Source organism: Kryptolebias marmoratus, linkage group LG9 (assembly GCF_001649575.2).
Source record: "Kryptolebias marmoratus isolate JLee-2015 linkage group LG9, ASM164957v2, whole genome shotgun sequence".
NCBI lineage: Eukaryota > Metazoa > Chordata > Actinopteri > Cyprinodontiformes > Rivulidae > Kryptolebias > Kryptolebias marmoratus.
The window spans coordinates 13,403,998-13,427,676 of NC_051438.1; the positions used below are offsets into that span (position 1 = coordinate 13,403,998).

General features: G+C 41.9%; 2 protein-coding genes across 3 annotated transcripts in view; one reads left to right on the plus strand and one right to left on the minus strand.

Moving 5' to 3' along the window:
- Nucleotides 1-15,557, minus strand: part of ergic1 (endoplasmic reticulum-golgi intermediate compartment 1) — a 21,298-nt gene extending 5,741 nt beyond the window's left edge. Inside the window, exons 1-4 of one of the 2 annotated variants that reach the window (XM_017426660.3) lie at nt 15,393-15,557; nt 6,552-6,613; nt 2,517-2,589; nt 2,033-2,127 (exon numbers count right to left, since the gene is read on the minus strand). In XM_017426660.3, coding sequence (XP_017282149.1) covers nt 2,033-2,127; nt 2,517-2,589; nt 6,552-6,613; nt 15,393-15,412 — 250 coding nt within the window. In that variant the 5' untranslated portion in view covers nt 15,413-15,557. Of the gene's footprint in view, nt 1-2,032; nt 2,128-2,516; nt 2,590-6,551; nt 6,614-6,809; nt 7,418-15,392 lie in introns of those variants that run through there. The other variant, XM_037977273.1, reaches the window with a different exon arrangement.
- A 4,954-nt stretch (nt 15,558-20,511) lies between these two features.
- On the plus strand, nt 20,512-22,986 carry dusp1 (dual specificity phosphatase 1). The gene is made up of 4 exons (XM_017426659.3): nt 20,512-21,142; nt 21,338-21,483; nt 21,590-21,809; nt 22,486-22,986. The coding sequence occupies exons 1-4, from the start codon at nt 20,734-20,736 to the stop codon at nt 22,839-22,841; spliced, it is 1,131 nt and encodes a 376-aa protein (XP_017282148.1). The 5' UTR covers nt 20,512-20,733; the 3' UTR covers nt 22,842-22,986.
- Nucleotides 22,987-23,679: the final 693 nt, after the last annotated feature.

Here is a 23,679-nt window from a genome sequence, read left to right on the forward strand (position 1 = left end):
GGGGGGGGGTGTCGATATAAAGGGGCTGTTACATAAGATTTTACGTTTGCTTTTCTGTGAAGCCGCAAATCAAAACGCCGGCAACCTGTAAAGGTCAGCGGAGGGCAAAGGTGTTTAAATCTGGACGAGCGAAGCAGATAAATAACAGAAAAAGAACTGCCAAGGTTTCCATGACGAAACAGCTTCACCCTTCGAATAAATTTGCAAATGGATGACAGCCTGTTTGGAGGCCGGTGGGTGGTGGGGGGAATGGACTGATGTGATATTAACTCAGAGAGCCGAAGAACATTTCTGTGCGTCTGTGTGTCATGATGGAGCTGGTACAAAAGAAAGCCTCGCATTTCAGAAGAATGACTCGCACATAAACAAACCCCACGTACATTCAGTCGAGGAGATCTTTAATGAGACGCGGCGGCCTTTGTTTTAGAACAACACGAGTAAAGACTGCTTAAACGTGTAGCAGACAGCTGCGGGTGGCTGTTGCAGAATCTCCAGGAGAGGAAAAAAAAAAAAACCTGGGTCCAATAATCTCACAAGCTGCCATTTTTGGATATAGCTCGGGCTGAATCCGAGCCGTCTGTGCTGCTCGGGCCTGTGTGTGATTCTGTGACGGGCATAGTTTCTGAGGGGCGTCATGAGGCGAGAATAACCGCTGACTGCACCGAGTCCTGGCTCGCTTCAAACTGCCTGCTCACTTCTCTGATATCAAAATACAGCAGACGAGCCAGCTGAGGCAACTTCACATCGAAGAAAGATCGCAGCTGCGAGACGGCGAGAGATTAACTCGGGAATGGTCTGGTGTTATCTAGTAGGGGGGGCGATGTATAAGCACTGAAGCGCCCTTATTATTGTTCTGTTGTAACAATCTTTTAAACTTGCCCTACAGAAAACATAAGGATACTTCAGCACCGATACCAGTATCGGTCTAATACTGTGTCAGGCGAACTTGTACTCGTAAAAATGTTCTGATACCACAGTACTGGTACCACTTTATGGGACTTTTCAGCTGAGCAAATAGGAGGTAAAGGAGGAGTGATATGAGCCATGTGGAAGTAGCAGCTGTCTCGATCCACACTCCTGATCAGTTGGTGGCAGTAATGCAACATAACATTGTTTACGAACAGCATATAAACACCAACAGAAGAAGAAGAAGATGTGTGGAGGCGTTTCAAAGTGAAAAGACTGAGCAGAAGAAGGTACTGGGAATACACAGATCTGAATCCGAGCTTCCCGACAGTCTCAGCCTTCAGAGCATGAAGAGCTCCGTCATCATCACTGAGGTGAAAAAGGACATTATTGAAAACCCTGAGAGAAGTGGAGGCGTCAAGCCATCCTGAGGAGAGGGGAATGAAATAAAGAAAGTGGATATTGCTAGAACTGGCTGTGGTTATTAGTCTTTCGCCACAATGATAAGCCTGAAAAACTGCTTAACAAGCTGCTTAATGAATGACAGCTGCTTCACGGTCGCACCAAGGAAAGCGTGTGTAAAGCTAATATTGCTGTGAGCTGGCTGTATTTTAAAGCAGGAAGTGACAGGAATTCTGTCCATTGCCTTATTGTTTTAATATTGTTTATTTTTCAGCTTTTAGCAATGCAATGGGCAGGAATGGTGTCTTTGTTGTGCTGAAAATGAAGGTGAATATGATCATTCAATACAATGGATGTTTTTAGAGGGGTAGGCTGGCATTGGAACAAATTGTTTTGATTTCCTTTATTTTTAAAGAAAACAATGTGTTTAAAAAACAAATGTTCAACAAAGAGACGTGGAAGAATGGATAAAATTTTTTAACTAGCATTGTTTCTCAGCTCAGATTATTACAAAGATGATGTTGGAATTGTGGGCAGTAGGTGCAAAATCTGTTCACAAAGTTTCTAGTCTGATGAAATGTGTTGAATCACAGAAACTGGCAGGTGAGTCGGATTGAAAGGGAAAGAACCCCCAAATGAGGCTTCTGATTGTGTGTAAGAAGGAGCACGCCAACAGACAGAACAATGCAGTGATGTAGAAAGTTGTAAATTTGAGTATACTCACAATCACAGTGCAAGTTTGGCAAACTGATGTTTAAACTCACTTCTATCTTCCCACCACTGTCTTTATCGGGATCGTCCACATACAGTTCATTTACACTGGAATGAACCGAACAGGAGACAAAAAGGTTAGACACACAAAGAGCAAACTTTTAATTTTTTTATTTCACATAAAAATACTTTCCTGCTCTCATTTTCACACTTATTTTAACCCACACGGACTCATCTTTGGCCAAATTGCAATAAAGAGAGTATTTTTTTGCCATATTTCTAATGTAATTTCCTTCCTTTTTGTCACACCCTCCCTGTGTCATCCCTCATTACTCACTGGCAGGAGGCTGACGCATGCACAAAGCCAATTTCCTCTGACCAAATTGTCTGTTCGCTGGTTGTAACACTGCTCGGGCAGAGCACATCGTGATGAGGGCGTTTGGCGCTCGTTATTAAATTCCCGGTGTGTTGCGGTTACAGGTGGCGGCGGTACCTACATTTCAGTGGCTATGAATCCCGTCAGCTCGGAGAGGAAAAGGAAGAGGATGAAGACGCAGCAGAGGATGGATACTGTGGGGAAAAGACACAGGAAAGTTCTTTAAACCCTGGTCACATTAATCACACATTACATCAGCTTGTCACGAAATGATGCAAACCAAATGAGCCAAACTAACCCAGTATTTTTAGAACGACTGACCTCAACAGCATTTTTATTGGCCATGTTAGACCAGCTATTACGCAGGATTTTTTAAAGACCACCTTACAGTAATTACAAGTTGAACACCAGCACGGCGGGCAGCCGTTATGACATCTTGTTTTTCAAAGAGGTGATCTCATGTTATTTCTTAATGAAGCGCCACAGAACAGCTCATTTTAGGGCTTTAAAACAAACTTATCCAAAGCCAAAATCCCTCTTTTAATGAAACTAGCCAGAGACCAAAACTAAAAAATTAACCTTAACTTTATATTGTGTCAACGTGGTCTGATGTTGAAAAGAGAAGCAGTCAAACGGTTTTATTTCACGTGTCAAACTAAAACAAACTCGAGCTACTACCACACCAAACTTTAGCTCAATATCTGTAAAACTCACTGAGCTATAACCATTTTTGTGTTTGCTGATGTTGATTCGCTGTGGCATCCATCTGTTATTGGGGCTGACTCCAAAAGTTAATAAACAATTACAATCTGAGAGTTTGAATTCAAATCCATTCAGTGGTTCACAAAGTTATTTTGCTAACAGACAAACACGGCTGACACCAACAGTTGTTGCTAAAGTTTTAAGCAAAGATGTGTAATGTCTGGTGCTTGGAGTATATGTTGTGAATCAGTCTCAGCTACTACCACACCCTGTAAAAGTGACTGACTTATAGCCATTTTGTACCATCTTGAATCTGGACTGACTCCAGAAGTTAATCAATTGGAGACGTGCGTCCACTGATCACTCTCTGAGCGTTTCCCTTAAAATCTGTCCAGCTGTTCTTGACATCTTGCGAACACAAGCGACAAACATAATCTGCAACAATTATGGCGGGAACTGATCTGTGTCTGTGTGAGACTGCGGTCTTTCCGGCGTGGCGACATTTATTCGGCAGGTGAAGCGTGTTTACAAGGCAACCGTCTCCTAGCGCCTCACAAACACATGACCCTGTGGTTGGCAGCGCGTCACGGCCCAACCTGTCGCTGATGAAGGCTTTACATAAGCTAATGTTTAACCACTCAACAACGGGGAGTGTCACTATGACACATGGGTTACCAATTCAGCTTTGTCGAAAGACTCAAAGTCATTCTTCCCTGGCTTTTTAAAGGGCCGGAATGTTTCTAGGACTGCTGAAGTTTGGGGTGATGAGCTACTGCTGCCTTTAAACTGCCTCCCAGTGGAAATACTGACCCGTCAAATGATTTACTGAGAGCCTTCTATTTACTACAGCTGATACAGCATTTAGATACTTTTAGCTCTTAGCTAGTGTTCTGCTTCCTTTAGCTTTAACAACTCAGTTTTAGCTTCTTCAGTAAATTTGACCGAAGTCGTTCAGCACGTAGCATTCACTTTAGTTTCAAAGAAAATGCTGTTTTTCTAGTCTTTCTTCCAATGGACAAAGCTTTTCCTCCCTCCCCCACTCAACAGTTACAACATATCAAAGAATTACAAGGGTTTTTGGATCGTTGTAAATATCTTAAAAAACAAAACCAAAAACAATGTTCCTAAAAAAGTAAAGCCAGTTAGATTTAAACATTTGGCTTTTTGTCAAAAGGTCCATCTCCGGTTATCTTGGAAATAATAACAGTGGTCTAATATCTGAATAAATCCAAAGCCCACACCCTCAGACGGTGGATGGAGACAGGAAGGGAGTCCACTGTGTACAGGAAGGTCTTCCATCCACTTCCTCTCCGGCAGAAACTGGTGTAAACTCGCTCTCTTTTTCTGCCATCCATAAATGTCAGTGTGAAAGCCATTAAAGAGCTCCGTTCATCAGCTGTGTCATCCGTTTTATTTTGAGTTGAAACTTAATTCGTATTCCGTCATCAGCTGACAAGCGAGGCAAGAAAAGAACTGAGGCGCCAAAAATGTGTCATCAAGTCTATTGTGATCTGCTGAGCGCTGAATAATCAATACAACGCCTGATGACACAACGATGACAAGTAGGAAAACACACGGCCGAACAGGAAAAAGGCAGTCAGCTCGCCACTGATTGCTTCTCAGGTGCCTCGGGCGGTGGAAGAACACGGTCATTAACATTCTCGCCAAACTAGTCTTTCTAAAACAAACACTGCTCCGCTCTGTCACTCTGAGGAGGCTTTCACGGTTGTTGCTGTCTCCTTTGTCTCTGTTTGACGAGAGAAAAGAAAAGCAAAAGTAAAATGATAAGAAGAATACTACATGAAATAAATAAATTGTTACTGATAATACTGACAAGGGCTCCTTTATAGATGGTTGTTCTGTTGTCTGACAATGAAAGGCTTAAAGGGACGGTTGCATTTTTAACATCTTCCTACAAAACGCAGCACTCGGGATGGACACCAGTTTTGGTAGTATCTCGCTGGGCTGCGATTGCAGAGGTGTGTGACCTTGCTGCTTGAGTTTTGAACACAAATTTGTAAGACAACTTCTTTTAAAATAGTCACAAAGTCGTCATGGGTGTCTCCAACCCATTCTGGACCCACCTGAATTTGAGGCAAACGTCCAATAATTATTCAAAAAAATGGTCCAAATCTGCCCGCCTTCAATTCAAAAGCAAGATTAAATCCTAAACACGGAGACGGCTGCCAAGGTGAGTACAAAACAACCCGACGTGAGCAACTAAATAATGTCCATGGACACAAATGCAGTTTGTGAAAATAGGCTGTGATTTTCAAAAACACGTCCTTGTGGCTCATTGGTCACTTGGTCACAAAACGCTCGGGCTTCAGTGAAACTGCGAGCAGAACATTCACTTATTTTCCATCAATTTTCTTCCTATTTTGGGTCCCCGACAGTCACAGCTCCGTGAAAGTCGACCTTAAACAAGCATAAAGACTGGAAGGGACGAGAAACAACTGGCTCTGCTGCTCCTACAAACTACTGCTGAAGGTGTAAAATCCTGTTTGTCCAAGCTTTAAAACAAAAGTGTAGGACTGACAACAAAAAACAAAAGCTGCGTTTGGTCTGAATCCCAAGTTACTGAACTGCTTTGTGTTTTTGGATCTTGCTACTCTGGACAACAGCGAAGCTAGAGGCTTCCCTGATTTATACAAACTCTGCCAGGAGGGATTTCTAAATTGTGTGTTTAGTCCTAAAACAGGACAGATTTTAAAAAACTACAAAAATAGATTCATTCGTATGAAATTTACTTCTTGTTTTGCACATAAAAAATTTAAAGTTTATGCAAACAGAAGCACTCAGATGTAGCATATGTCAAACCATCCACAGGCAAAAAGCAGCTCTACTGCCGTCTTGTTTTAATCATTTAGACTGCTATTACACAAGCCTCTACATTCTGAATTGAATTCAGATGGGTTTGTTTCTTTTTGTTTTGTTTTGTTCGTTGTATTTAGGTAACTCGACAGTTTCGATTTGACTCATCCGTGCCGTGTAACGAACTCAAGAGCGTCACCAGATGCCTGAAAGTGACACATAACTGTAAAAAAGCATCCCTCAACCTGATACAACACCGTCACAACAAATGAAACGCACATTATCACCGAAAACGAAAAGAAACAGTTCGAAGAGCACAAATTTAAAAAAAGTAAAAAAAAAATAAATAAAAAAAAAAGAGGTCAGGGTCTGATCTCCTTTTAAACCTGCACAGCTTTAAATCAGACTAAACAAGCCTGATCCTGAGGAAGCTGCAGGTTTCTTTACCAACATCCTGGAGCCATGCATCCCATTAGTTCCTCCTGTGGGCTGATGTTTATTGAGACGTGGACGACTGACACAACAGCACATTGGTGGTTTTAAATGATGTAGCTCATCAGTGTGCATAAAGCTTAATTAAACAAAAAAAAACACACAATCCACATTAGCAATGTCAGTTTGTGCATGACGGCCTACTCACTGAAAGCTCCTGTGTACGTTGGCTGGGTGAGATCTTTTGGCACTTTCCTGTAGATATCAAATCTGAGAAAAGACAGAGAGGAAACAAAAAGGGGAAAAGGGAGTGAGAAAAGGAAACAAAAAAAAACAGCGAATGTAAACATTACGTGCTGAGAAAAGCGGCACATTCTGTCCCCGTCGCGGTGAGCGATATGGAAGAAGAGGCGGAATGTTGGCTCTGGACGAGGGCCATCACAAACAGATGCGGCAAGACACAAACCGTTTCACAGGGAAACACCTCTTCCTCTGAGCACCCCGTGAGTCTTCGCACAAAGAGAGGCCCAAAATTAAAACAAACCTGTGTCTCTGTAAATGTGTAAACACAACTTCAGAAGCCTGACATTCCTTGAAGACGTGCATTTCCTGCCACCTTGCATGCCAAAGCTGTAAACAAAGATCTTACATAATCCATTAGTGTTTAAAGTATGTGATGGGGAGGCCACTCAGCTACTTCCACACCAAGATTTAGCTGAGTATCTGTAAAACTGACTGAGTTGTAGCAATTTTTTGTTTGCTCAAGTTGATAAAATATGCAGGCCGTCTTGAATTGGGCTCCAAAAATCAACCAGTTATAGTTATAAATGTACGTCTAACGTTTACTTTGAGAGTTTCATTAAAATCTGTCCAGTGGTTCATGAGATATTTTGCTGACAGGGACATACACACAGACACACCAGCAAAAACATGCGTAGCAGCAGGCAGAAATGATTATAATTCATTAATATATTTCATTTTCTTGTTTCTAGGAAGAATGAATTCTGAGTACCGCTGATTTGGGGTTCTAAAAGAAAAGAAAAAAAAAAAGTTCTATAACAACTATTTTTGTTCAAGAGTTCGTGCACATCTCCTTTTTGGGCAGTGAAACTTTTGTTGGCCTCCAGCTCCTGAACAAACCCCACCCTCTCCTCTCACGTTCCCTCTTCCTCCTCATTTTTGACCAAAACACTCACATCTGTCCACATTTCTTCCACCAAGAGCTAACAAAAAAAAAAAAAAAAAAAAAAAAAAGAATCACAGCTGATGTAATGATGGGCGGAGGAGGAAGTGTGTGTGTGTGTGTGTGTGTGTGTCCTGTTCAATCCAGACTGAGCTGCTTCTCCTGTTCCGCCTCTGTTCCCAGTTTTGCTACTTTCTTGGTATTTAATCTTCATCATATGGAAGTGTAAACTCCAACCTTGACTCCTCCTTCCCCCCCCCCCGGTTTCAGCAGTAAATGGCTGCGTGGTAGGAGCTGTCTGAGCAGGAGACCGGGCAGCTGGCAGGGAGCTCAGGGTGTGGTCGCTCTGCGTCAGGAACGAAAAGGAGCACAGAATGAACACATTTCCTGATGTTGAGCTGTTTTATGTGCATCGCCGTCACATCTGAGACCACCCAGCAGGTGGAACACGATGTTACAATCGATTCAAAGACTTCGGGGTCTATTTTTTTTGTTGGGCTTTCACTCATTTTATCCAGATTAAAAGTTTACCTGATGGGTAAAATGATTAAACTAGAAACAACATGTTGATTTCTTGCTCTGTTGACATGTTGGGCATCTTAATTAATGAGATAGAAAGAAAATAAACAACTCATTTAATAATGGAAGTTTGTGGCAAAATGAAAACAAGATTTTCAACTTTTATGTCAATAAGGATAAAATAAATCCTAAAAAATTGCAATTATGCTGTTGTTTATCCATTTTTTTACAATTTGAATAATAAAGTGGCACAAAGCAAATGTTTAGGCAGTCAGAAAGGTCAGTTATTATCACTAACAACATAAAGGTGTTTTAGCTCTTCATTGGGGGGTATTTTGTTTTGATGAACTCTTGAGAAAGGTTTTATAATACTTTGAAAAAGGATTTGTTTTACATCTTCTAATGAGCTTTTATCTCATGGCTTTTGCAATTGTTTTATAATATATTAAACATGTATGCAAGCGTTGCGTTTCGTGTTTACAATTATTCGTAAAATATGCTGCTTCACAAACAAGTGAATGAATAAAGTGACAACTTTGAGAAAACGACTTCAGTGACTGAAACTGCACAATAAGCTAAAGCAACGGCTGATTACATTCAAGCTTCTGCTGGGAAGAAAAAAAAAATCATTAAAAAAAAAAAAGAAAACATTTCACGTTCTCATGTTCAGCTGAGGCTGCACTCGTGTGCATCCATATCTTTAGCAGACAGGATCCAACAGCTAAATTAAAATGTGAGCAGGGAAACTAAATCTCCGTCATCCGGTCACCTGAAACGTGAGACGGGGGGTCAAAGAGCTCCATGTCAACTGGAAATAGCCTCAGACGCATAGCCTGGATATATTTACAAACAAGACGCAGTGTACACTTAAAAGGCAACGGTTAGTGATGCGGACGAAAAAAATCAGCGCTTAGATGATGAAGTTTGTGCATCCTGTGTTTGCACCTCTAAGGCCAGATTCAGGCTGGAGACCTAAAGACAAGAACTCTGTCACCTCACATATTAACTCCTGTTGTTTATAAACTACCTTTCGAACAGTGCTGAACAATACCCACATATTACAGTGATACGCACACTTATATATTAATCTGTGAAGAACGAAGTGATAATATCATACATGATGAGTATCCAGCAGAAACAACAGTTTTGACGTGCTTTTGTCACGCTCCTTTAATCAGTCAGCAGCTAACGTTTTCAACTATGACATGGTTAGCGGATCGAAACGCCCCATGAGCAATCTATAATCTCTGCCGATGCGTCGGCCCAAATGAAAACACGAGTCCACGTCCAAGTCAGCATCAAATCATCGTACATCTGTCGGTTTTATCAGCTGAACACTGCTGTCACTCAGAGCAAATGGAAAATATTAGTAACTTATCAAGCAGAGCTGAAGGAAACACAAATCTAACTGAAAACCCTGTTCGGGCTCCACAAACCGATGTGTAGAAATTCACGTAAACATCCACGTGCTTCAGAGCGGCGCACCGACACGTGGCAGGGCTGAATTCCCAACTTTCTAGCTGCTACGTCACCCAAAGTGGTGAAATATTTACACAATTAGACTACAAGAGGTACTTAAGAACACCAACTTCCTCACTTATCAGAAAGGCTTAGGTAATAATCGTTCAAAAGGTTAATTAGTTCATTAGAGAAGTGCTTTTAGGAGCTTGTTGTGAGTTTAAAAGAAAAAAAAAAGTCACCTCTAAATCTTATCAGTTCAACAACTCTTGGCTCAAGGAAGTCGGTGAAAAGACTTGAGCATAAATCCAAACCTAGCACTTGTTGGACGAACCATGCGTTTCCCATCATGCCTTGAAGCCGTGGTGTCACGGCGTCTCGTTGCCCAGATCTAAATCCTGCACTAAGGGGCCGCATCGATCGATCAGCTGGTGACCAGAATCTGACAGTTCTCGGCTTGACCAGCATGACCAGCTGATTCCCTTTTAGTTGGGTTTAATTTGAGCCAAAACCTCTGTCCAGTGAGAAGCCTGGCACCTTAAAGGAATGCATATCACCCCTCCACCCTTTATGCAGGAGTTTTGAACTAAGATCATTTTATGATGAGAAGAAACATTTTGGTCAAACCTTGTAAATTATGCTAGCGGACAAAGTACGTGTCAGGGATGACTCTCAGCTACTACCATGTCAAACTTTAGCTTAATAAGGGTAAATTTCACAAAGTTATATCCATTGTTGAGGTTGATTAGCTGTGGCGGCCAACCTGAACTGGGTTGATTCTAAAAGTTATTCAGCTGCAGAAGTACATCCAATGGTTATTTTCTGGTAGTTCCATTGAAAATTATCCAGTGGTTTGTGGGATATTTTGCTAACAGACAAACAGGGTTGACACCAACAGTTAATGTCAAGGTTTGAAGCAAACATAAACAGAGCTTGAAGTACGTGTTGTGAAGTAGTGTCAGCTGATACCACAATAAATTTTAAAAGCAGTATGTCTTTTTCATTTTAACTAGAAGTTAAAGAAAAGTTTCTTTTTTTTTTTAACTTTTGTTAATTAAAGTTTAAAGAGAGAAATCCAAAGCTGTCAAAATCAGTATCTGCAGATCAGAGCTGCACAAAAATCAGAAATCGGCATCGGCCTGCAAAACTATGACCAGTTCTCTAAAACCCTGAGAATCTACCAGCATCTAAACATGATGACCTCAGCTCAGTTCACCACGCGCCTGGTTTATCTGAAATTAACCCATTTTTTTCCCCGTTCTTATTGAAACTACCAGATATGAACTATGTACATTTCCACCTGTGGTCACTGTGTTTAAACGGACATTTAGAGGATGACGTAGCACATCCCTTCAATGTTGGGTAATATGAATACTCTATTTAAGAATATTAATCATTCACTGACGTTTGTAATTGCCTGAACGACGGCCTACTCTTTTTTTTTCTCCCTCTCTGACATGTCACGGCTGAATCTCCTGTAAAGTGAATGCTTTGTCGATGGTAAGGACACGGTGTACCAGTATCTCTGTTAGCACTCTGAAATGAAAGCACAGGGGGCTGCTCTTCATTGAAAAGGTCTTTCTAAATTAACTCAATCTTCAGAATGAGTCACTGTTAGTCACCAGCTTATCCTCTCCTTGGATTGCTGAGTAAACCCACATAATGGACAGTTAAGGTTCTCCTATAAGGGATGATCGGCTCACATAACGGCCCATAAGCGGCGAGCGCCTACATTTCTCTGTGCGTAGATTTTCAGTCATCTGCCCGAGGTGTACGCCAAGTGTCACATAGCAGTCGGTCACACAACACTGGTACGCTAAACATCCGCTAGCTGCCGAAGTCAAAGTCACGATGCTCTAATCGTCACTTTACAAACACAAAACATCATCGGGTTTGCTCAAACCGAACCTCCCTGAGTCAATAGATGACATAAGCTAAAATGTCAATTCACTGTTCAGATGAAAATCTTCAAGCCATAAACTTGATCTTTCGCAAAAAAAGCTGTTAAGTCATTATCAGAAAGGTTACGATTAAAGTTACAAGCAGAAGGCTAAAACATTTTGTAATGCGGAGGTTCAAAAAAAAAAAAAAAAAACAGCAACTAAATGGATGAAATTAAAGTCCACTGTAGTAAACACTACTACATCACAGTCACTATTTAAATATTGAATCCTTTCTTTTCCTTCTTTTTACTCAAATTATCTACTGAGTCTTTTCTTTCCTTCCCGAAACGTCAACATTTTCAGGTTTTTCTGTAACACTCAGCTGCCATATTTTATAAAATTGAGGTAATCTTTGAATCCAAACAGAGTCCCACTCTTTCTTGATCAACGGATCAAGGAAGCAGCAACCACACCCTTTTAGTTTTTAGGTGTGGACTTATTCCTGTAACAGTAAGAGGGTTTTTTTTTCTTAATACAAACTGTATTCTGACACCCTCATCAAGTCACCTTAGCTCATCAGTGGAAACCAAACAGAAAGTAAAACAAAACCAGCTCCATTGATACTTTACACATCCACTGACTCAGCTTTGACCTCCCCACTCAGCCTTTTCTCCCCAAAGAGAATCGTTCAGTCATAGATTGAGAGTCTCAAACAGGGTGCCGGTGGATTTGAGCGTAGTTTCACCACTGCTGATCATCAGCCTAAAAAAGGAAGAAGCAGATGCTGTTCTCAGGCTTCATACCGTTAATGCGCGCGCAGAAATGTGCAAATATATTTTAATGGTTATAGTGTTATAGTCAGAATACGTCCGATTTTTAAAGTGTATAATAAATATTTTGGTATTTTCGATACAAATGTTATTTGCGGTTTTATTTGCATAAAACAAGCAAACCAAACCAAACAAAATAAAGGTCCTTTCCAGGTTGTGAATCAAAAGGGACCTAGGACTGGCAGGGTTTCAGAGCAGTGGGACCTCAGAGCGGCTTTGAGCGTCTGCATGTTATTGCAAAACAATTAAACTCTGAATGATTAAGGTGGCACCTTATATCTTTGTGTTTACTCCACCCTGCCTGACTTAAAGCAACATTTGATGTCCATTAGCGACTGAGCCACGAGCCTTTCCAGCTACCTTGTAAAGAGCAGCTTCTCTGCCCTGTCCACAACAACACAAACGTGCAACCAACAGTCAACCACAGAGTCAGAACAGCCCGTCTTTAAGCTGCCGCCTCTGGTCGTTCAGAAATCACCGATCGGGCCGACCACGTCCACCGACGAAGTGAGCTTTTAAAATTAAAGCTGGCATTTTAGAACCATGACTGCACAATACTGACGTGGACCATTTCACATAAAATGTGAGCTGGTGTCTCCCATTCTAAATCCTACAGCCAGCTGCAGACTATTTGTCGTCGCTGCATCGTATCGTCAAGCTGTGGAACCCTCTTGACCTTTAACGCATCGACCGTTACGGCATCTTTCACTACCTCGCTTGTAAGGTCACAGATAGGTTGACTTCCTCGTTTCGCCTCGGTCCGTTCATGATTCCCACCGAGACAGCAAGAAGGAGTCAGACCTGGATTAAAGTGTTTTGTCAAAGAAGCGAACATTCGATGTGAGAAAAACAGAGAGTTTTACAAACCCTTCTCAAAGCACGAGTATGTCAGCTGCTTCTGGAAATTCATGTTCTCGTCTGGAATGAGATATTTTTCAAACGTATAAAATGTGGAGAAAAAAAAACAAAAAAGAGTCTTAAAGTACTTTTTAAACTACCCAGAAACTCAGTGTAAAAGCTTACTCAGTGCTTGTGATAAACCTTTTTTTTTTTACATTGCCAGTACTTTTCACTTCAAATAGATTTCAGATCTGATATATGGTAACTGAAACCATAGAGTGCTGCTCGTGGCTTTATTATTTTGTCAACTCTTCTGCTTTTAATCTTTCTCATCTTTTGTAAGATAAAACTGTTTTTTTGACCTTTTAGACTATTTGGAAGAAAATGCTTGCCTGTCTCCAAGGTTTTTACAGTTCAAGACTATTTTTGACCTTTCAAATAAGATTTTTTTTTTTGTTCCACGTTACTTGAGATGATAAAGCTGCTTAATAATTATATATTTCTTCAAATAAAGAATCAATCAATGGGGCACATATTCCCTTATAACACATCTAGATCTGGTCTAATAAGTTAATATGGTTTGGTGTAGAACAATAAACAAAGAAATAACATAAATGACAGTGTCTAAAATGTAAATCTATGGCATTGTTTGGAAGAGTAAATACATCATTGTGAACTAATACGTGTTACTTCAAGTATTTTGAAAGTGGTAAAAAAAAAAGATAACGTGGCTTTCTGGAAATACAAGTTCTCTCTGTGCGGTGTCATATACAGTAACAACATGTGCAACACGCTCTCACACTGATGACTAACACAGCACGACTTTTCAGCAAGCAACGTCTCGAAACAGACAAGTCATTTCCAATTAACGCAATGCACGTTTTATGTTCTGATCGACATGAAGACTCCCCAGACCATGACTACCTCCTAACCCCGTGACCTCCTGACACAAAGCCCTCACCAGTCATCCACTGTAGCAACGTCTTACAGCATTTCAACACCCGGTGTGGTAAATTCAATCAGTCATTACGACAAAGCTGAAAAAGACAGGATCAGATGAGATTTATTTTACAAACGGACGTCCAAGTGTGTGACGAAAAGCTGCAAAACATCGACCCTTTTAATCACCGATTAGACAGAAAATGCACATCGAAAATGTCCAAAACATATCGGCTTTGTGCATTTAATTACATTATTGGAGCCAATAACTACCTACTTTTAGTCAGTTTTCAAAAGCAAAAGGAAAAACTTAAGAGCCATGCAATCCTTGAAGGACTGTATATCACCCTCCGCCTTTCAAGTTTCAAACTAAGATCATATTACAATGAAAAGGGACAAACTTCTAGCCATTTTGGTCAAACCTTTTATAAATTATGTTTTGTGTGAACTCATGTGACATTTCTGAGTTTCATTAAAGTCCGTCCACTGGTTCATGAGATATTGTGCTTATGCTACAACACACACACACACAAGCAAAAACATGATCACCGTAGGCAGCAGACCATTAAAAAAAATACTCATTGTGTTTCAGCTAGTAAACAAAAAAGCATTTGAGGATGACATTAATCTACAAAGTTGATAGCTAGGTTTAGTATTATGATGACACACAGTCAGTAGATCTGACAGTAACTGAACATTACAATGATGCTCAAAACCACCCCTTATTATTTTCATATACAAATATAATTTCAACTCAGTTGCTAATTTTCACTTTTACTAATGTTTTGAATAGACTGGTTGTTCTTGGGGTGTAACAATAAGCTTTCCTAGCCAGTTTTTTTTTTTTACCAAGTTTGTAAAGGGAGGCTGACTAAATATCCTGCAGTTTAATTTGATATGGGTGTGCTCCTTAGTCAGGTCTAAAAGCCCTTTACAAAAGGTGTGACTATTGTTGTCTGAGAATAACAGGATTAGCCGCCTTTTATTTGTGTTAAGAGTTCAACAGAGAGCAAATCTTATTTACATATTTAGCCAATTATCGTTCAGGAAGTACAACGCAGACAGTCTGTGTTGCCTGTGCTCTTTGGAGTTGGTGAAATCAGTTTGTTGTAATTAGGCTGGATGAAGACGTCTGCGCATGCGCGGGATAAAAACCTTACACAAAAACTGTTGCAGCATACCTGAGCGCCACTTCACCGAGTCGAGATAAACACTGTTGGCAAAGGCAGCTCAACCTTACTGAAAACGAAACAGACTGAAGACCGAAGCAATGTAAATGCCTTTTCGTGGACGTGGTGCTGCGTCCAACCGCTAATTCATCCAGCCAGGACTCTCTCAGATTGCAACCACCGTCCCCTCACATCCGAACCCAAACGGACCGGAAGCTCCGTACTCACCTCCTAACATCGAAAGGCATGGTGTCTAAACGTTCAACCGAAAAGAAAAATAAAACAAAATGCTGCTGTGAAGCCTTTTTTTTTCTTTTTCAACGCTACCGGTTGTTCATCTGTACCGGGCTGACGTCAGCTTAGGACGCTTTCCAAAAGCCGATTGGCTGAGAGCTCCTTCCTGTTTGCTCTGATTCTACATCCGCTAGGACCGTAGCAACCACGGTAGCAACGGTGTGAAGGCGGGTTAGGAGCTTGAAATTTCATAACAATTCTGTGTAGTTTCATAAATTGTGAAGTATTTTATTTAGTGGTAGTGTTAGCTCAAAGCTAAAAGACAGTTACGTAAAAGACACGTAAAATGAACTTAAAAAGTAAACTAGAAGATATTGAGTGCTGAATGACTGCTGACATTTGTTGACAAAGCTGAGACTGAACACTAGCTGAAAAGACCAAACCACAAGCTAAAGCTAAAAACAGCAAAATGCCAGCTAAAAGCCAAACATGGCAGAACACTACATAAAAGTAGAAAAATGTCAACCAAAAGTCAAAAGTAAAAGAAGTGGCTACAAGTAGCAAACAGCTAGCTTAAAGTTGAAGTAGCCGGACAGTAGCTAAAAGTAGCTCCAGAAGACAAAAACAGAAGCAGAATCTGAAAAAGATTTTAAAGAGAGCAATGTTTTTGAAAGAACTGAAGAGATCTTAATGTAGTTCTATGGGGAAAATACTTGAAAATAAGTTTAAAAGTTACAAAACCCAAAAGCCATAGCACCCATCTCCTGAATGGGGCTGGATGTTTTTGCTTTATGGGCTAAGATAGCACAAGGTATGCAGAAGTAGTTTGAATGCAAAACACTTACAGTAAGTTAAAACAGGAAATCAATAGTGTGAATGCTGGATCAGCAGAAAAAAGAAGCAAAATGACCACAGACATACAAAATGACTAAAGAGACCAAAAAAGTACCAACATAACAGAAGACTTTAGAAATGATCACAAAGAGACAATAAGTTATATATATTACAGACACTGAATGAACATAAAATGATGCCAGTGACTCATCTTACACTTCAAGTAAAATGAATGCATGCAGGTGCATTTAGGGTGGCAATATATTAAACAATCCAGTGGGACAAAGAGTATGTTTGTATAGTGGTGATGGGGAAGTGTCAAGATCTGAGGTCTAACTTAAAAATAAATGCACTCAATAAACTATAGATATAAAAAAATAGGTCTTTATCATCAACTTGTAGCCAGCTGCCACTATTGACCTCATTGCACTCGTGTATGTTTCCTGACATTTATTTTTTTGTTCTGAGAATAAACGTTTGGTTTGTACCACACTGTACTGCACAGTGTGGTAATGCTGGTTATTTCAGCTTCTGCTTCCTCATATCTGTTTTCAGCTCTTTTTTAAAATTTTTTTTTTAAATTTAGTTCCAGCAGCTCCGTAGTGCCTCTTCTCTGTGGTAGTTTTCATGGCATTCCACAAAAACACCATTTAGGTTGTAATGTTTTTGGTTTCTGAAAAATTCCGCCCCCACATACTGAAAGACCGCTAGACAGCACAAATATAAAACAGTTAACTTGCGCTTTGCACGCATGTAAAATAATATACGTATAAATAAGGAAATGAAGGTTGATAGTAATTTAAAAAAGGCCTTTCCTGCTTTAGAATCTGTATGACATAGGTAAAATGATGCCCTGTAGTTAATATACAAACTTGAGTGTATATGTGAGGACATTTTAATCAAACTTAGGTGTGCTGTTTTGTGTTAATAAGTTCAGCAATAAACACCACAGATCTAAGAAACAGAAAACGTCACGTCACGTTTGAGAAATCCATCTTGTCACAGAAGAAAATCCAGAAACTCGGTTAGGTTTTCGTTCTTTCTACTGAAAGTATATGGCATGCGTGAATAAGACGAATCAACCTGTCGAGATATTAAAAGACAGGACGTGCCCTGTGTTTTCCCAGTGGTGGCTCAACTGTTGCCCGTAGCGACAATGACAGTAAAAGAAAAAAGGCACAGATGACAGCAAAGTGTTAGTGAGGCTGGCCTGCAGGAAATGCCTCTCTGTCATTCACCGTTTCTCTTCCCTTTCTGAGGGAGAGGCCAGCTGTGGGGCCGCGGTTGTGGGAAATCAAAAACAAAAAAAATAAATAAAAACAAAAAACAAAATGACAACTCTGGCTCTGTTTCAGTATTCTGATACACGATGTTCGGACAGTTTTGCATTCCTGCGTTGATGCAAATAAATTTCATCCCCACAAAAAAAAAAAAAAAAAAAAAGGAACAGGGCACGTTGTGTAAAATGTAAATAACAACGTCAAACGTTGAAACTAACAAACTGCACCAAATATTTTCTTCAAGTATTTGATTTTTACTTTGTTTCATTGTGAATCAGCTTTGGGTTTATGGCATTGGCAAATCCTTTCATTCTGGCTTTTACTCTCGTTTTACACAACCTCCCAACGTTTTCAGAACCTGGGTTCCCTGAAGTATACTTCACCAGAAAAAAACAAAAAAAACAAAAACATTTTTTACTGAAAGGAAGTGCAGTTGCCTCATTAGATTATTTTGCTGTAAGGTTTAAACTTATTTAGAGGTGTCGAATTTCTCCCCTACAGCAGCAGCTCTTAATGACTCGAGTGAAGGCACGTTTCCCCGAGAGGACAAACTGTTTGGGTACAGATTGTTTTCAGGAAAAAGTTCGACCCTCCTCCTGCGTAAACCGTGCAACATTCTTGCTCTGCGGCCTCACGGCTGACTCATCTCAGGGAAGTGTGAGTTTAGACCTGCAAGAGAGTTTTGACACTCTGCTGAGACTGGTTACGTCTCTCCTCTCTGACCAACTCCCTCTTCCTTTTCTCTCATACCAAGCTCATTTTTTTTTTGTTTTGTTTTGTTTTTTTTTGTGGCTTGAGGTAAAACAGGGGGGTCAGTGCAGTATGGACGTAGATTCCACCACCTTTTCAGGTTACCACTAAAGCGAGGTTGACATCATACGCAAGTTGGGCTGATGCACAGCTTGTTCTAGGCTTGTGTGCGTCTGTCTGTTAGCAAAATATCTCATGAACCGCAGGACGTGTTGTAATGAAACTTGCAGAAAGTAATCACTGGGAGTACATCTGCAATCCATTGACGTGTGGAGTCAACTTGGTTCAAGATGGCTGCCACAGCTGACTGTTTACAAAAAACAACAACACATAAATGGTTGAAACTCAGTCAATCTTTCAGAAGTTGACCTAAAATTTGGTGTGGTAGTAGCTGAGAGTGTTCCAAAATACTTTGAGCATTAGCAGATTGCACAAGATATATGTTTAAAACCTTTCCACCCCCATAACTGTTTGCTAAACTCTGGCGTGAATGGCTGACGTTTTTTTAATGATGCTCTGCCTTTTATTTAGATGTGCATTAGATCGTATTTGCAGCACATAGTTGCATCACTGCTCTCTGACTCGTCTTCGGTGAACAACAACAACAACAACAAAAACCAAAAGCAGACGTGTTTCTGGTTTTCAGCGTCAAACCGCAAAGACGTTTTAGCGCGCTCGCGTTGTCAACACATGCACGGTGTCCATCAACAAACATCTTCCTGCTTCCGTGTTTGCAAGAGACAGCAGCGTCGCAGAGCCTGAGTCAGCAAACCGCACGCAGATCAAAAAGGGTTTCCCACAGGAACTGCAGTCATGTGATGTTGTTTCTTCCCTTTCTTTCGCGAACATACGCTCTCCTTTTGCTTTTGGAAGAAAAAAACAAAAAGAGAGAAAACAGAAACACTTCTTCAATGTGTTTCAGTGAGATGACAAATGAAACAAAACGGAGAGGCTCTCCAGCGGCTGTTGTCTTCCTGGTAGTGGTGTTTTTGTTTCTCAGCATGTGGAAATTTACTGGACTTCAGATGTCTATACAGTGATTAACTTTTATGGTTAGCCTTTGCTCTCGCAGCATTGAACACTATGTACCACCTACTAATAAAAACAAAGAATAAACTTTTATTGCGCCACGGCAGATATTTACTTATTATCTTGTTATTTGTCAACTCTCTGCCGAAGAGGCGAAATAGGAATTTAATTAAATACTAACATAATGGAAAATTTGGCAAATTCTTTATCTGCTCACAGACGGACCGTTCGCGTCAGGGCATGACTGTAATCACAGTGAACAGATTACAATTTTGATGATAGCGTGAAGTCAAATATATTGGAAAAGAAGTTTATTTGAACAAGATAATGAGGACTAAATCAGCAGTAAATATGAAATACCTCATGAACCACTGGACTAATTAAACTTACAGAAAGTAATCACTGGATGCACATCGACAACTGATTCACTTTTGGAGCCAACGCATTTCCTGATGGCTGCCAACTAAACTTAGAAGCACAAAAATGGCCACGACTCAGTACATGTTGCAGATATTGAGCTAAATTTTGGCGTGGCAGTAGTCTTTAGCTCTAACTTGAATGGTAGCGGGGAATATGCATTCCTTCGATGAATGCTAGACCTTTAATTTGTAAAGTTGCTCACAGATAAGGGGTCGCTATCAAAAAGGTGCTGTCACCTTTGTATTGGTAGTGACCTTATTTTGAAAAACATAAAAAAGATGGCAAAATATTGCTTACAAATAACTTATCTGGTCAACTAATTATAAAAAAAACAATACAATGAACAATATCATTACATTTGGTCGTTTAGAAGCTTCAGCAAAGTGTTTAACCACAAACAGGCACATATATTATTGAACTTATAACAATGTGTTACAATAATATGAGAATGTAATAAAGATATATGGACATTCGCGCGAGAGAAATAGGAAAGAAAGAAAGAAACAAACAAACAAACAAAAGTACCTAACTCAGCCATCGAGCAACAAGCTAGCTCAGCCACTTAGCAGCCTGTCAACACCGCGTGCCCGCGTACGTGTCATATGTCCCGCTTGTGCGCGAGCCCCAGTTCGTTGCCCTGCTGCGCTTGAAAAGCGGTTCGGATGACGTCAGTAGCTTGGCAGGAAGCCAAGCGGGGCGGGGCTCTGACGTCTGGGGGCTGTAATTCAGAGTCTCGCGCTGTATATAAGCCTTTTCCTAACCGCTCGCCAACAGAAGTTACTCTCTGTGAAGTTCTTATTTTTTTATAAAACGAAAAAAACTTTTATAAAGGACCACTGTTACCGGGAACTTTAAAGGGAAGAAAAGGACCGCTTGAGCTAGATTTAAAACTTTTTTTTCGGATTTTTTTTCTTTTCCTTCTTAAACGAAGCTAACCGGAACAAAGGACTCGCGCTTCTTTTTTTTTTCATTTCGCCCCCTTCGTAACTTAAAAACTTGTGTACTTTCGCCGGCGACTCTTTATGTACTTGGATTTGACGCTTCTATCCCGCTGTACTACTATGGTCATCATGGAGGTTCCCACTATCGACTGTGCGTCCCTCCGTGGCCTGCTGGAGGGCGACGTCCCGGGCTGCCTGGTGCTGGACTGCCGCTCCTTCCTGTCCTTCAACTCGTCCCACATCTCGGGCTCCACCAACGTGCGCTTCAGCACCATCGTCCGCCGGAGAGCCAGGGGCGGCCTGGGACTCGAGCACATCGTGCCCAACGAGGACACCCGGAGCCGGCTGCTGTCCGGCGAGTACGAGTCGGTGGTGCTGCTCGACGACCGGAGCTCGGACCTCGGCCAGGTGAAGAAGGACGCCACGCTGATGCTCGCCGTGACGGCCCTGTGTCGCAACCCCTGTGGAGCCAGCGTGTTTATCCTCAAAGGTGAGGAAAAAGCCTCTTAAACACAGTTTTTTTGTTGTTAACTACATCCTAACAACGGGGTAATAAACGCGGGCTGCAGCTGTCATCCGGCTGCTCCTGAAGTAAACAAACCCCCCACAATAAATAGCCTTTTGGGGTTATTTAAATGTGGTCCTGTAATCTGATCTAGATATCTGTTTTTTCTTTTATTTCCAGGTGGATTTGACAGCTTCTCATCAGAGCATCCAGAGATGTGTACCAAACCTTCCCCTCCTCAAGGGCTGAGTTTATCTCTAAGCTCCAGGCAACCCGAGAGTGCTGACCCAAGCAGTAGTCCCTGTAACACGCCTCTATATGACCAGGTTGGTGGTTTTAGTTTGATTTCGCCACACATCCGAGCTCTTGCTTCGACTCTTACTTCCCAATTGCACCATGCCGGAGATAACTGAGTGTTTTGTTTTTGTTTAGGGAGGCCCCGTGGAGATCTTGCCATTCCTCTACCTCGGCAGTGCCTACCACGCGTCCAGGAAAGACATGCTGGACATGCTGGGTATCACCGCGCTCATCAACGTCTCCGCCAACTGCCCCAACCACTTCGAGGGCTCCTTCCTCTACAAGAGCATCCCCGTCGAGGACAACCACAAGGCCGACATCAGCTCCTGGTTCAACGAGGCGAACGAGTTTATCGGTGAGCACGTCTAGAATCCCTCAACTGCTAAAACGTTGGCGCCTGCCACAGCTGTTGCTGCTGCACAACAAACACCCCGCCACCCCCCTTTTCCTCTCTCTCTTTTTCTTTGACGCCAGGATTTAAATTTTTAAAAAGTTCCCACCAAAACCCAACCAGCTGGCTCCCCACAGGCTCCCCCTCTCCTGGACAATGATGGTTACATCATCGCCACCTCTGAGGCGTAGAAAAAGGGATGTCCCTTTTTTTGTTTGTTTTTTATTAATGAATTGCAAGGCAGCAGCTCTGAACTAGTTCTGCAGTGGGCAGACTGGCTGTGCCTGAATGGCTCCCCCCTTTACAAGTTTTTGTTCTGGCCAAACAAAAGGCGATTTCTCTTCACTCACTGTCACCCTTCCTGCCACTTCAATACCCCCAGCGGGGGTCTGTTCCCTTCTTTTGTCCATTCATTACACCTCCTTAGGGACTCCCCCCTCCCCCCATGGGCTCACACCCTGCACAGCTATTAACTGTGTTCCTGTGTCTTAATGAGCGCGTTTAAAAAGGAACCTGAAAGAGTTGCAAAGACCTTTTGTGTTTGTTTCCTGTGGAAGAAAAAAAAAAGTTTTAGCTCCTCGTTTACTCGCCTTGTCTTACGCCGCTCTAATCTTCCTCTCTCCTCTCCTTCCTCCCCCAGACTCGGTGAGAAACAAAGGAGGCCGCGTGTTCGTGCACTGCCAGGCGGGCATCTCCCGCTCCGCCACCATCTGCCTCGCCTACCTCATGCGCACCAACCGCGTGAAGCTCGACGAGGCCTTCGAGTTCGTCAAGCAGCGCCGCAGCATCATCTCCCCCAACTTCAGCTTCATGGGCCAGCTCCTGCAGTTCGAGTCGCAGGTCCTGGCCTCGTCCACGTGCTCCTCGGAGGCGGGCAGCCCGGCCATCGGCGGCGGCAGCTCCGTCTTCAACTTCCCCGTCTCCATCCCCGTGCGCGCCTCCACCGCCCAGCGCTCCTTCCTCCACAGCCCCATCACGACCTCTCCCAGCTGCTGAGGAAGGCGTGGGCAGAACGGACTTTGTTTTGGACCTGAAAGTGACTCTGCTCAGAGCATTTCACGAAACACTGACGAGATCACGGTCCGGCTGTCCTTTCATGGTGATGCTGGTATCACTGGACGGGGTAGACGGCGTCGTGTGGCGCCCAGTAGATCATTTCAAAGGGAGATGTTATATCTACCGTCAGGCAGTATTGATGTTTTAACTTCCTTAATGTGAAAGTCCTCCCCAGGTTTAACCCTGAGGGACTCGGGAGAAGGTCGAGAACGATGGTCCGGTTCAAGAGACCGCCTGGTTGTTCTTTTCGTATCTAAATGACTGATTGTGTTTATTGTATTTCAATGAAGGCTTTAGATAATCACAATCGTTATGAACACAACAAGAGAGGGCTAACGGTTATCTCAGGAATGTTCACCGAAACCTCCCAGCTCTTCACGCTGCTCTCTGCACGCGCCAAGAGAGAGCAGCGTGAACCCGGCAGGACGCGGGAGACCCTCAATCAGTGAAACGTGTCTTAAAGCTTCCCGTTTAGGCGCGCAGTCGACGAGGTCGCAGGTTAGAATCCAAAGTTGTTTCCCTTTCGCCTTCTGAGACGTCTCCGACGATCACGACATGTTGGGTGAGCCAACGTTAAAAATACCTCATGTTTTTCTGTACTGCAGCGCTGCGACAGAATCCAAAAAAGAAAAACTACTAAAGACGGGGCGATGGTGTCTTTTTATGACTGCATTGTGACATATTTATTAACTAAAGTAATATATTTCGTTATCATATATATTTTTTACAAACGTTTGTTCAAGTGGTTGTTTTTTTATACATGTGAATAAATCCCAAC

Excerpts from the sequence above, each read along its gene's own strand:
- dusp1 (XM_017426659.3), top strand. The coding sequence starts at position 20,734 with ATGTACTTGGATTTGACGCTTCTATCCCGCTGTACTACTATGGTCATC. Across the intron at positions 21,484-21,589 it reads ACACGCCTCTATATGACCAG|GGAGGCCCCGTGGAGATCTT; the intron begins GTTGGTGGTTTT and ends GTTTTTGTTTAG. Across the intron at positions 21,810-22,485 it reads CGAGGCGAACGAGTTTATCG|ACTCGGTGAGAAACAAAGGA; the intron begins GTGAGCACGTCT and ends TTCCTCCCCCAG.